The sequence below is a fragment of the Passer domesticus genome, chromosome 5 (assembly GCF_036417665.1).
Source record: "Passer domesticus isolate bPasDom1 chromosome 5, bPasDom1.hap1, whole genome shotgun sequence".
NCBI classification, from domain to species: Eukaryota; Metazoa; Chordata; class Aves; order Passeriformes; family Passeridae; genus Passer; species Passer domesticus.
In genome coordinates, this window is record NC_087478.1 from 2,624,111 (window position 1) to 2,637,187 (window position 13,077).

General features: G+C 42.3%; 1 protein-coding gene across 1 annotated transcript in view; it reads right to left on the reverse strand.

The window, feature by feature from the left end:
• Positions 1 to 1,078: 1,078 nt before the first annotated feature.
• PRKCQ (protein kinase C theta) overlaps positions 1,079 to 13,077 on the reverse strand; it is a 51,996-nt gene continuing 39,997 nt past the window's right edge. Inside the window, exons 14-19 of the mRNA XM_064421711.1 lie at positions 11,146 to 11,237; positions 9,631 to 9,693; positions 5,942 to 6,080; positions 2,734 to 2,922; positions 2,070 to 2,198; positions 1,079 to 1,439 (exon numbers count right to left, since the gene is read on the reverse strand). Coding sequence (XP_064277781.1) covers positions 1,284 to 1,439; positions 2,070 to 2,198; positions 2,734 to 2,922; positions 5,942 to 6,080; positions 9,631 to 9,693; positions 11,146 to 11,237 — 768 coding nt within the window. The 3' untranslated portion in view covers positions 1,079 to 1,283. The remainder of the gene's footprint in view (positions 1,440 to 2,069; positions 2,199 to 2,733; positions 2,923 to 5,941; positions 6,081 to 9,630; positions 9,694 to 11,145; positions 11,238 to 13,077) is intronic.

The following is a 13,077-nucleotide window of genomic DNA, read 5'->3' on the forward strand; positions in this document are numbered from 1 at the left end:
GGTCTGACTTGATTTTGACCCAGCTTTGCATGGTTATCTCAGTGACAACTATTTACTGGATGGTTTCACAAATCTCCAACCTCAGAAAGCAGTGCACCTTTATTTAAAAGGATGCCATGATGAAAGGATCACAGAAAAGACTCTTTTTTTTTTTTTTTAAAACCCACCCACATTCCCACAGACTGCAAAGGGACAGAACACACAGCAAGATGTCACAAGGTGGGGTGAGGGCCACCCTCACCTGATGTGCCTCCTGCCCTGTGACCATTGTGTGCAGCTCATTGACCTGTGCCAAAGAGCTAGGACATCATTTAGAGAAAGCAAATCAGCCTTTGCAGGACCAGTTAGTACCTTTCAAGTGAAATACCCCAATTCTGCGACTGGAAGGCCACTTTCACAATGCTTAAACAATGGTTTGAGGAAATGTTGCATTTTTCTCATGTGATTTTAGGTTAAAATATCAGAAAGCTCCACTGAGATCTTGCCCTGAGTCTGGTGTGTCAGAAGACACTTAAAGCTTTAGAACAGGGTTCTTGAAACGTTCTGCAACTTCCCATCCTTCCTGCTCAAGCACTAAGTGTAAACCTCTGGTTTTCTGTACCAATCTTGGCACTCCCTTTGGTAACAATCCATTGAGATGTGCAGATGGTGGAATGGGCACCTGAAAAAAGTCACTTTGTCCCAAGGAGAAAAATTGAGTCCTAACACTTGTGAACAGCATTTTTAAAGGGTGTATGGAGCATTTTTAAAGGTAGTAAAATTACTTCTTCAAAGCTGTGCACACTTTGGCAATTCTGCACACATACAAGTGGAGGTTACCAAAGCATCCAACCTGATTCTTCCCTGATACCCTCAGACCTTGAGCAAACCACTTTTCCTTCAGAAGAAGGTGGGTCTGGGTCAGAGTTGCAGAAATGGGCACTGGCATCACCAGAAGCTCAAATATACTCATTTTTCCTTACAGAGAAACCTGTTGGCTCTGTGTACAAGTAGTGGGGAACAGGTTTTGGGACCTCCTCATTTTCAGATGCTTTCAACTTCAAGAACATTGGGAAGAGAGAGAAGAGAGACCAAAAGATACCACAAAGAAACTTTATCATCAATGAAGAGTGGGCTGGCATCTGTTATGGACTGGAAAAAGTCAGAAGCCTCCAGGCATGGTACAAACTTTCACTGAGGTGCTTTCTTTCTTGAGGGTTCTTGATAAAAACAACCATGCACAGTCTCCAGTTGACAAAGTGCTACTCAAATCATTACAGAAAATTCCTTCAGTAAGGCAGATCTCAGGAAAATATTTTCTCCATTTTAGGGTTCACAAAAGAGAAGTTGCTGAACATATTTTGGTCCATGCTGTTAATCAGTGCTCTGTCAGCACAGGACAGTCTGGGTTTTTCATTCAGGAATTCCTTGTCGAAGTTGCTACAGTCACTTGGAGATTTCTTCAATAAAAGGAAAAAAAAAATTTGATGTCAAACCACTAATAGTTAAATCTTTATTACCATGGTACTGGCCCTATCAGACAGCTTCCTATGGGCTCAGCTCAACCTTCAGTTGGGAGCCAGTAAATATAAATATTATAAAGGAGGCACTGAGCCTGTGATCCAGGAATTCTGCCAGGCAGGGATGTTACAGCTTTGTAACATGGCAGACTGAACTCATCATTTGTATAACAGTTGTGGAAGACTGTAAAATGAACGTATGATGTGCTTGTCAAATTAAATTATGTTGTTATTATTATTCATGGGACTTTAATAATTTAACAAGACTGTTATTAATAGTCAGAATTATTCTGATGTAGCCAAACACTTGGTTCCTGAACTGTTTTACCTTCTGCAGTGCAACGAAAGATAATCCCTTCAGAATGGCTGCAGTTCTGTGGTGAAGGGAAGGTGTTACCCTGCTGCAGTAACTGAGAAAGCAATGAGTAATTCATGGTTTCTCAGGTGTGGGCGTGCCAGACCTGGGCTTGCAGCTAAAGCAATACTGTGAGGATCAGCTCGGGCAGCCAGTAGAAATGCACAGTTCAGAAGACCTGAGATGGGTGGAACTGAAAGAAGATCCATCCTTACCACTCTTGGTTTGAAAGGAGGCTCCATCCTTCTCTCTTCTAAAGCTTCCCAGTTGATTTCCCGGAAAAAGGCATGCTGGCGGATGTTCCCTCTCGCTCCCAGCCTCCTCTCAGGCTCCCTTACAAAAAGCTGGAATGTTGATCCCATAGGTTAAATTCTCTGATGATAATACAGGCATAAAGCAGGGTGGAATATGTAATTATCCAGAGTCAGTGCAATGAGAAGAGACCATAATGGAGAAAAAGTTGGGATATTTTTTGCTAAAAAAGGAAGTTTACTGATTGGTATTAAGATGATTACTACCTCTAATCCTGACAGAAGTATAGACTGTTTTGGCAGCATGTGCCCCAAAAAAGAGATGTTCAACATCTCAGTCTGATGTAACCCTTAGACTGAAGTATTTTTCCCAGGAGTTAACAAGCTTTGCACCTTAGGGACTGCTCTGCAAATAAACTGATCTCTGCTGGTGTCTGTGAGGAGCCACCATCACAAATCAAGAGAAGGAAGACACCCAAATCTCCTTATGGGAGAGGTGTGGTTTGATGCCCACAGGAAAGTCAGCGACTAAACTAAATCTGCTCCTCTCTACAACAGCTGAAGATAAACAAATTTAAGGTAATAATTCTGGCAGAAAGACTTTCATTTGATTGGTGGTGATCCTCACCTTCACCAAAATGTCCTTTGCATCCTTGTCCAGCCAGCGAGGGTAGAAGGGGTTGTCCATACGGATGGACTGGAAAAGCTCCTCCTCATCTTGGCCATGGAAAGGGGATTGGCCAATGAGCATCTCATACAGCAGGACACCAAAGGACCACCAGTCCACGGAGGTGTTGTACTTCTGCCCCAGCAGTATCTGCCCAGAAAGAAGAGGCACAAAGGCAGAAGTAAAATGTCTGACATGAGTTTTTCAACTTCAGGAGGGTGGCCAGACAATGGCCTTGCAACAGCTGCTCTATCAGAGGTGCTTCCCTGCCACTGTCATATTTCCTAAAAAATCTCTTTGCCCAGGATTTCTCTCCTGGGAACCTGAGAAGCCTCAGAGAAAAATGAAAACAATATTATCTCATTTGCTTCTCCTGTGTTTTGCTACTTTAGAACGTAGTTTAGAGATTGTTTAGCCAACGTGTGAATTGCTTTAACTTATTGGCCAATGACAGACAAACTGTGTCAAACTCTAGAAGAGAAAGTTATGACTTCTGATTAATATCTTTCTAACTTTCTGTATTCTTCAGAATAGTTTTAGTACAGTATAATACAATATAATATAATATAATATAATATAATATAATATAATATAATATAATAATAAATTAACCTTATAAAAACATAGAGTCAAATTTCATCCTTTCCTCCCTTCAACGGGGGTCTCAGAAAATACCACACTTCCCCCTGCCTGCAGCAGGACCCAGAATTCTGCCAGTGGAAATCTGGAGCGACGAGGCACAGCCACGCCTGGGTGCCAAAACAGCCCCTGGCACTGCAGACAGCAGGCTACATGTAATTCTTGTGTGACTTGAACAAATCCTTGGCTACCAGAGAGATCTCAAATATGGAAGATGAGACAAGACATCTTTAGCCTGCTCTCCAAGGGTTCAAATCAGGCTTGTGAAGTCCAAGAAGACAAATGGTCAGGAATCAGCATCTTGGGATTGATTCCAGTGACACAAGTTTTAAAATTACAAATGTGGCAGCTTAAAGGTAGTTCAGGACTACCAGTCACTTAAAATGGTGTGACTCTACCCCAGCAAAATCTTCCCCAGGAAAAACATGAAAGGAGTTGCTGATCTGTGCTCTTGAGACCAACTGGGTTTTAGATGGAGGAATGGGAATTTGTCCTCAGCCAGTCCCTTGGCTTGTGCCCTTCAGTGTCACCTATAAAGTGACATCCAGCTGGAATGACAGCCTCCCCAGGGCCTAAAGGACCATAACCAAGTGCTCAAACTTCCTCTCTGGAGAAGCAAAATTAATCTCACCTGCCTTTAGATATCTGTTGTGGAGATATCTAGAGCTGGACCACTTCTCACTAGCTCCTTTTATAGCCAAGGAAGGAAATTCACCAGTTTTAAACATCTAATTAAATACCCACCTGCTGTAAAATACAACCCGTTTGTCTCCTTTGGTTCTCAAAGAGCCTCAAAACCTGCTCATATATAGATTTTTACATGGCAGATATCTAAAGGTTCACATGATGACTGTGGTGTGTAAGATTCTTAGCAGAATTTTAGAGCTGTAGACTGGAAAATTTCATTTCGAGGCACAGTCTTTGAGCCCACATCTTGGTTGCAATGGGATGCTCTATCCTACATCTCTCTCCAAAAGAGGAGATGCCAAAAGTACAAAAAATAGATTTGAATATATGCTGTAATATATGCAATAAGTTCCACTCAGAGCCAAAAAAAAAATAATGAGCAAAACCCCTTAATATATTTTTTCTCTGGATCACAAATAAAATCATCCAAACCTTTCTCTCTGAGAAGAGAAATTATTTTTATAAGGCTTTATCTTTAAAAGTCTAAAGTATGTGGAAATTGAAATTAAAGTGTTTTAAATAATCAGTCAGAAATAAAAGTTTATTTTGTTTGAAATTCTCTGGGACAAAAATAAACTCAGTAATAAATTTCAGGTTGCCTTATTTTCTGGTCAGATTTTTTTGAAATGAAAAAAATTGCTTGTCTACTGACCCATACCCCCCTTATTTGCATGGCTGTGGCAAGGTGCTGGGTCTGTAACAAATTACAGTGGCAGCAGCTGCAGTGAAATACTGACAGAGTCCAGTGCTCCTGCCTGTGGCAGGAGAGATGATCCATAAACTCCAGAAGTGCTTTCAATTTAGAGATAAAATGTTTTATATGCACTCGTTGAATCCCTAAAATAAACATGGTGTAGAAATAAAACTCTGAGCTATTTCAGTTTTTCTCTTTTCTATAAAATAAAATCAAATCACAGATAATGGATCAACGCTTGGCTATCTTTTTTTTTAGGAGCAAAAAATAGCTTTCTTTTTTTTTCTTAAATAAAGGCATACTGAAGTGGAATAAAAGACAATTGCAGCTTGATTGCAGAGCACATTTACACCCATTCTTAGGCAATAGAAATCCAATTGATTTGAAGAGACCCTTGAGCCAGCAGTGGTGTAACCTCAGCCAGACTCAAGCCCTTAGTGCACAGTGAAGGACCAGTGAATTATAGCAGAGGGAAAAAAACCCCTAAAGGCTTTGGCAACTCTTTGGAAAATACCAATATCCATCATGAAAACACTAAAATTACAAAATGGGATCTTGAAAGGTAAATAAATGGATTCCAAACCAATGTCAGACATGATGCATGGATGACTTGTAGGTTTTTCTCTGAGGTAAAAAAATATTTTCTTTGGCCACCTAATTAGTCAAAGCCTCTCCACAGCAAGATCTATCATTGTGTGAAGTCATCAGGTTAAGGAAACTGTCTCTTTTCTGGAGGGATCTAGTTTAAAATACATAAATTTTCTAGGGGGGAAAAAAAGAACAAGTTTCTGGTTAAAAATTGAAAGAAATAAGGGAAAGGACACAGCATTCATCAGGCTGTGTCTGTCCCTCAGCTGAAGGACCTCTTGGAGTTTCTTCTGCCATGGCCCAAAAAGAATTTCCATTAAGCATTCTCATTCTTGGTTTAAGCCAAAGTTCCACTTGCAACAAAAAATGAATTAGCCATAAAAATAAGCAATGCCAAACAGCAACACAGACTCTGAGCCACGCTGAAATCCAGTTTCTGGCTGGAACTGCTCCAAACCAGGTGATTGCTCTTTGCAGCCTCCACCACTGCACAACAGCCATGTCTGGAGATGTGTTCCCTGTCCCAGAGCACTTGTTGACCTCCCTGTGCCCCACACCTACCTCAGGGGCAATATAGTCAGGAGTCCCACAGAAAGTGCTTGTCTTTGCATCTCCAAACATGTTCTCCTTGCACATCCCAAAGTCAGCAATTTTGATGTGCCCCTCATTGTCCAGGAGGACATTGTCCAGCTTCAAGTCTCTGTGGAGGAAGAGAAGAAAATCCCGTTCTTCAAATGTAAAGCACACAAGTTATTTTAGCAGGTTACACTTGTTCTCTGCCTCTGTGTAGTGCCTCCATGCTGGAAATACAAAGGAAGGCTGAGGGATAAATGAGGAACTGCTCTCTTGGGCTTCAGCATCCCTCTCCTGCATTTCTCTTGTTGCAGCACTGATTTATCTGCTGGAGAAGACACAGAATCATGGAATCACAGAATGGTTTGACTTGGAAGGGACCGTAAAGATCCCCCAGTTCCAATCCCCTGCCATGGGCAGGGACACCTCCCACTATCCCAGGGTGCTCCAAGCTACATCCAGCCTGGCCTTGAACATTTCCAGGGATCACATCAGCCAAGACATGTTCTAAAATCTGTTTCCTTTGAGGATGCACAATAGTGAAGCTAAGAAGGGCTTTGTGCCAGCTGCTGCTTCTGCCCTAACACAACCTGGAGAATGAGAGCAGGTAATTCTCACTCTCTCCTCCCCTGGGAATCTCAATATTCTCTCTGAAGCTGCTGCCAGATCTCCCTTGTAGTGCAGACTCTACAAATGCCACAAGAGGTAAGGACCCACAAGCCCTGCAGAGGGTCAGAATAACCCCAGACATCAGCAGAGCCCCCGCCACTGCTGGGCTGCACCAGCTGAACCCTGGGATTTACAAAACCTTTCACACTCAGCTGCCAGGCTGCTGTCTGAGTTTTCAGGCTCTGAGCTACTCTGGGAAGCAAAGAGCCCCAAGAGAGGAAGAAAACAGAAATGGACAGAGAAGGAAATAAAAGCAAACAAGCTGATGAATCATGACCATTGGTGGAGAACAAAGAGGTCCTCAAGTGGGAGCTACCTCTGAAAGGAGAGAAAAGCATGTAAAGTAGAAAAGGCAGAAAGAAAGGAAGGCTGGCATGGTTTCTATGTCAATTTTCTTAAATCTTACCTAAAGGTTTTGTTTTAACTGATACAACGGCCCAGGTAAAATGTTTGTATCAGTGATGCTGCTCTTAACTGGGGATGTGGGTGGAATTTGGGTCACCTGGTCTATGAGCACAGACATTCCTGCACTGCCTGGTTTGTGCTAGCAATCACTGCTCCTTCTCAGGGCTCCCAAAGCACCCAGACACATTTGCTTGTACCCACAGCTGAGGGTGTAACTGTTATTTTTCATGCTAATTCACAGCCTGCACATATTTTGGCCAAAAGGCCAAGTTGGATGGGGCGGATCCTGTGGATGGCATCCCTGCCCATGGTGAGTGGGCTGGTGATCTTTAGAGTTCCTTCCAACCCAAACCACTCTGAATCTGTGATTTTCTGTGATTTTCCACATCTCAGGCAAGAGGTCTAACAACGAGGCTACTGCAGGGACACCCTCCCTCTGACAACTGCTGCACAATGTGGGTTTTTTTCAGAAATGTTCCTCAAAAAAGGTAATTTCTTGATGCTCTTGAGATAATGGCCTGCAATTGCAGGGAAGATGATTCTTCAGAATCCCTCTGTGCAAAGCTCCTTGTCTTGCTTGGGCCAGGTCCCCATCAGGGTGGGGGACACTGTAGTGTTCACACACTGAATTGCTGTCACAGGGCAATTGTTCACTGCTGCAAGAATATGGCCCCAGACAAAATGGGAGTCATCAATCAAAGAGAAATACAGAGAAAACCGAGACATTTGCCTTCCAAGTGGCAGACACTCATGTTGTCACAATTTCCAGCTGGAATGACTTATTTTAGTTACAATGTTGAGATCAATCTCGGGCTGCCAGCACTGCTTTTATTCATCCGGTAGATCGAAGCAAAACAAAAAAACCCCATCACCTACAGTTTGCTTTCATTATTTTGATGAGTCTCAAACTCATTGGCCCCAGGGACTGGGGTTTCTGCCAAAAAATACCTTGTCTCATTCGTTAAAATTTCAGCCAATGTTTCCAAACGTGGGCGCATGAGACAGAACAGCTGGATTCATTATTCTTGCGACATCGCAAGAGATGTAGCTTCAAAAATTATTTCTATTCACTTTCCTAAGTGCTTAGTTTGCTCTGACAGAGATACTGATGACTCTGTGTTCTCAGCTGACCTCGTTGTCATTGTCTTCAGTGAAAAAGGGAAAAGAAAGTAGGACTGGTTAAACCTTTTCTCTCAATGCTTGATACCCAAAGCAATATCACCAATTCCTGGGAATGAGATATTGCTTCCTATCCACATGCTACCCAGTGCCCAGATGTCCCAATTTTCCCTCAATTCCCAAGGCTCCAGATTCTAAGCACCCCTCTCCTTTCAGGAGGAAATGGGTCCCAAACCCCAACACGGCACTGGCACAGTGATTCCAAGTAAAAATGTGAATTATAAATAAAATGTCAGCATTAGCAGCCCTGCCATAAAATCACCATGTCCTGCAGATATTTTTAATCAGATTTTCTGAGAAGACTGACTAAAAATAACAGACATGGCCAAGTGATTTGGGCACTTCAGAAAATTTTTCCCTTCACTCATGGAGAATAATAATTAGAGCAGGAAAAGTTGCTGAGGGCCCAGAGATGATCTTAGCTTAATGCCACTGATATTGATCTCATGTTTATGCAATCACCATCACTGGTCAATAAAGACTATAAATGGCTCCCACATGGGTACTAATAAGAATCAAAGCTCGTGTTTTAAAGGGAGAATGGCTTGTGAGCAAGGCATCCACTTTCAGCATTTGCTCTAATGCTCATGCTACATGACAAACACTGAAATAAGCTCATTTTGGGTTCAGCAAACATCGTTGCTGTAGGGAGCTTTCCCATTTATTTGTGACAAGGTATTCGTTTTCTGCTTTTAAAGAAGGCTGCAATGTAGTAACTGAATTTTACCATGAAGATGAGCTTCACCAGAGCTCCCCAGAAATTCAGTTCCTCCTTTTGGCCATGGGAAATCAGACTGTGGCCTAATTTCTGGTAGAACTGGGCACTTCCCATACACATTTTAACTCAGGCTTGATTAACCTAAAGATGCCCTCTACTCTCTGCTTACTACAAGAACTTGACAGACAACTCAGATTCATGATGGTGAGATGAACCCCATCTCCCCACTGTGCACAAAATTAATCAAAAATCAAGATATACCACTGTCTCCCTGCTTTTGGTACTTGAGTTGAGCTTGTCACCACTGTCCCAAAGTAACCAGCATGGCAGATGTACCAAATTTCTTGTGTCTTACTTGACCTTAATATACCTTGATATGTTGAAAGCTTAAACAAGGTGCCTACACTGGGTGCTGTGTAAATGGCTCTGTGTAAATGCAAAATGTAAAAAATAAATCCAAATAAATTAATTTGTTTTACTGTTAACTAAAATAGAACTGGGTTCTGAAAGAAAGAGTGTAGAAAAGGCAGTTTTGATCTTTCTTTAAAATAAAACACCCAAACTATGTAAAAGGGAAATCTGCAGGGAATTGCAATGCCAGTAAGTACAGCCAAGAAACAGCCTCTCTGCTGCCATTGGTGCTTGCAGGGAAAAGCAGAAAAGGTTTAGCATTTAGCATATTAATTACACTAAAGAATAAAATTACCTGTATATTATGCCCTTGGAATGGAGGAACTGGAGCCCACAAATTATTTCAGCAGCATAAAACCTGAATGACAGAAGGCACAGGTCAGAACAGGAGCTTCCCAAAGGTTTTTTCAACTACACCAAAAAAGAGGGAAACCTTGTCCCCACAGCCAAAATTTCCTTAGGTTCCCAGAAGGTTCGGAGTGTCTCCAGAAGTCTTGGGGTGACTGTGTTTTCCTGATGGGTGATGTAAGATTCCCAAAAGCAGGGGGAATCTGGGATGGGGAGCACAGACAGACTCCCTGCTCAGATTTATGACCTACTTTTCAAAGAATCCTGGAATTCTGAAATTATTTAGGCTGGAAAACCCATCTAGCATCGAGTCCAGCCATTGACCCAGCAGTGCCAAAACCATCACTAAAAACCACATCTCCAAGTGCCACATCCACATTTATTGAGTACTTCCAGGGACAGCGATCCCACCACTTCCCTGCACAGCCTGTTCCAATGACTGACCACAATTTCAGTGAAGAATTTATTCTGATTTGGAAAGTTTGTCCATAATATGGGCTATCCAGCAGGCTGGTGGCCTTTCTCTGGAGTGTTTTTGAGCTTGAAATTGCTGTTCTCAGTACATTTTTACCCAAAGGACTCCACATTTTTATCCAAAGGACTCCACCACATCCTGCTGCCAAGAGGCAGCATCAATGTGAAGAATGAAAGTGCTGTCCCAGAAGGGAATGAAACCAGAGGATCATATCCCCCTCCAGTGTGGCACAGCGCTGCTCCCTCAGTCTTCAATGCATTGGCCCTTAATTCTGGACATTCAAATGCATTTGAAAAATATCATCAAACACTGATTTAAAAGATGGTGTAGGTTTTTTGTTATTAAATTATTAAATAAAAGTAATTCCTCTAGTGGTTTCAATATTGACTTTCAAAATACCTTTTGCTTGCAGAAGGATCAAAAGCAACTTTCATTTATTCCAGTTCTTCTATTTACTTTAATCAAAGTTAAATACATATTTAATTCTCTGCTGGTATATTAATTTTTTGTTTAAATTTACCTTTTGTGCTTTTGATAGGTTTTCACCCCACCCCCTTGAACTTGAAGGGGAAAAAGTGAAAATCCCATTACTTCTAACAAACAATAGCTTCACCTCTGACCACTGGGCTGGGAACCTCAGCTTAAGCAGGTCCTGCAGCTTGGCTACAGAGTGTTGTAAAGATGCAAGGTCATGTCTGAGTGAAACCAAGTGTGTGGATGGAGTCTGAAAGTCTTCAGTGGGAGGGAAAAGAGGATGGGGAGTGACTCACTCCAGTCCTTCACTGAGCTGGGAGGATGGCCTGTATGGTTTTGTTGAGTTTGGAGACAGCTGGGATAGAGAGGCTTCCAGCACAAGCATCATCCCCACTTTTCAGCTGGGCAAGGTGAAGAGAGGTCAGATAATCTGCCTAAGATTTCCTCTACAGGGCAGTGGCAGAGCTGGGAATAAAACCAAGCCAGGCCCAAAGGCAATGATAAATGTCTTACGTTGCTCTGGGAAGGTCGAACTTATGGCAGCTCTGGATGTGGAACATGAGGTCTCCTCCATTGAGGTATTCCATCACAAAAAAGAGGTTTTCCTAGAAAAGGAGACAAGGTGAGAATAAATAAGGGGTGGTGAGGAGCGAGATAAAAGTTTAAATTTTTTTTAAAAAATCAAACCACACAGAAAGCACTCAAAAAGAGGAAGGAAAGTATTACCGTGAGGGTTTTGGAAAGAAAACAGCTCCTTTTTTACATTCCTCATTTCTCCTCTTGGCTCCCCAAGCCCATACTCACACTCCCTGCTCTAATTTCTATAAACACCATTAGCAAACACTGCAAAGCCACTTCATAACCAGCTGGGGCTGTGGATTTTAGCCAGCAGAGCTCCAGGCTCACAGAAAGGGCTCAGTAACTTTACAGTGCCTGTACAGCAGAAGGACAAATGGACAAGCTTCTAGTGGAAAAGGCAAAAGTCACTCCCAGCTCTCCTCTGGTCCCCATCCCAGTACTGTACCCATCCAGTGGTGTGACTTCAAGCTGGTGTCACCTGCATTCCTGCACAGCTTCTGTGGAGCACCTGGGTCTGACTTTTTCAACTCATCAGAGACACCAACCAGACACAGCATTTTGTTTTAAGCTCATGCTTGATTTTAAGCCTGAAAGCTGCCCTATGTAACTTGCTAGTGGGGAAAGTAATTGAATAAATGAATTAATCATTACTTTCAATATCTCTAGATGCCCACTGAGCACCTGCATGTTAGAGAAACCTGGAAAAAGCTGAATTTTTGTCCCCAGTTGCACTGACCAGGGCAGTGAAAAACTCTCCTCCTGGTACATAGAAATGATGGAATCTGTCAATATATAATGTGCAGAACTGATCACTGAGGTTTCTTTTACAACCCTTGATACAGAACCATGGAATCACAGAATGGTTTGGGTGGGAAGGGACCTTAAAGACCCCTAAAGTTCCAACCCCCTGCCCTGGGCAGGGATACCTCCCACTAGACCAAGTTGCTCATGTACATGGCACTGATCCTCTCACAGCTTCAAGAGCCAAAACTCACCACCAGCACCCTGCAGAAGCTGGTTTGGATCAATCCCTTCCACGCTGAATTGTCTCTACAAAGCAGAAAGAACACCTTTTTCTGAAGGAAAAGGATTTGCACACTGAGTTATGGTCCCAGTTTAAACCTCTGTTTTGGGAATCTCACCTTTTGTGCATAAATGTAGGAATAAAACAAAATGGATGTCGTATTTTTTTCCCCTCAAAAGCCTCTCTCTGTTCTGTACACACCTGAAGTCAGTCATCTCTAGGTATGCTATAAAGTTTATGAATATCTTCCTTATGTTGCCTATTGCTCATTACTTTTTTTTCTGGGGGGAAAATAGAGTTATTTTCACTTATATTTTTAACAGTTGAAGGTTTTTATCCATAAGATCTAATGGAAGTATCTCTGGAAGCAAGCCAAGAACTGGCTATGTTAAAAAAACCACAAAAGTGCTTGTTCCTTTCAAACAACAGCTGTCTGCTCTAATTTGTGCAATTTCTTTAGCCAGATCCTCTTAATTACAGCACTCTGTTTAAATGGACTCACTGGAAACCCCACCTGTCATCCAACAAGCTCAAAGCCAGATCTGGCCTCCTGGGGAAAGAATACAAATTCCATCACTAAACCAAATGGGTGCAGGTTTTCAGTGTTTCTTGCACCTGCAGGGGGCTGTGCACATAAATGAGTTCCAGCAAGTAAAAAGGCCAGAGGAAGGTGGGAAATTTAGTGAAGAAATGTATAAATCTTGGAAGCAACGTGAGCTCAGGAGCCCATTCAGGAAAATACTTGAACAGATGCTCTTTGAGAAGGTACACAGGGAGGTGATGGGGTTTAGCCAAAAACACACCAGCAACCACACGTGTCCTGCTGGGACTGAAGAAACCTC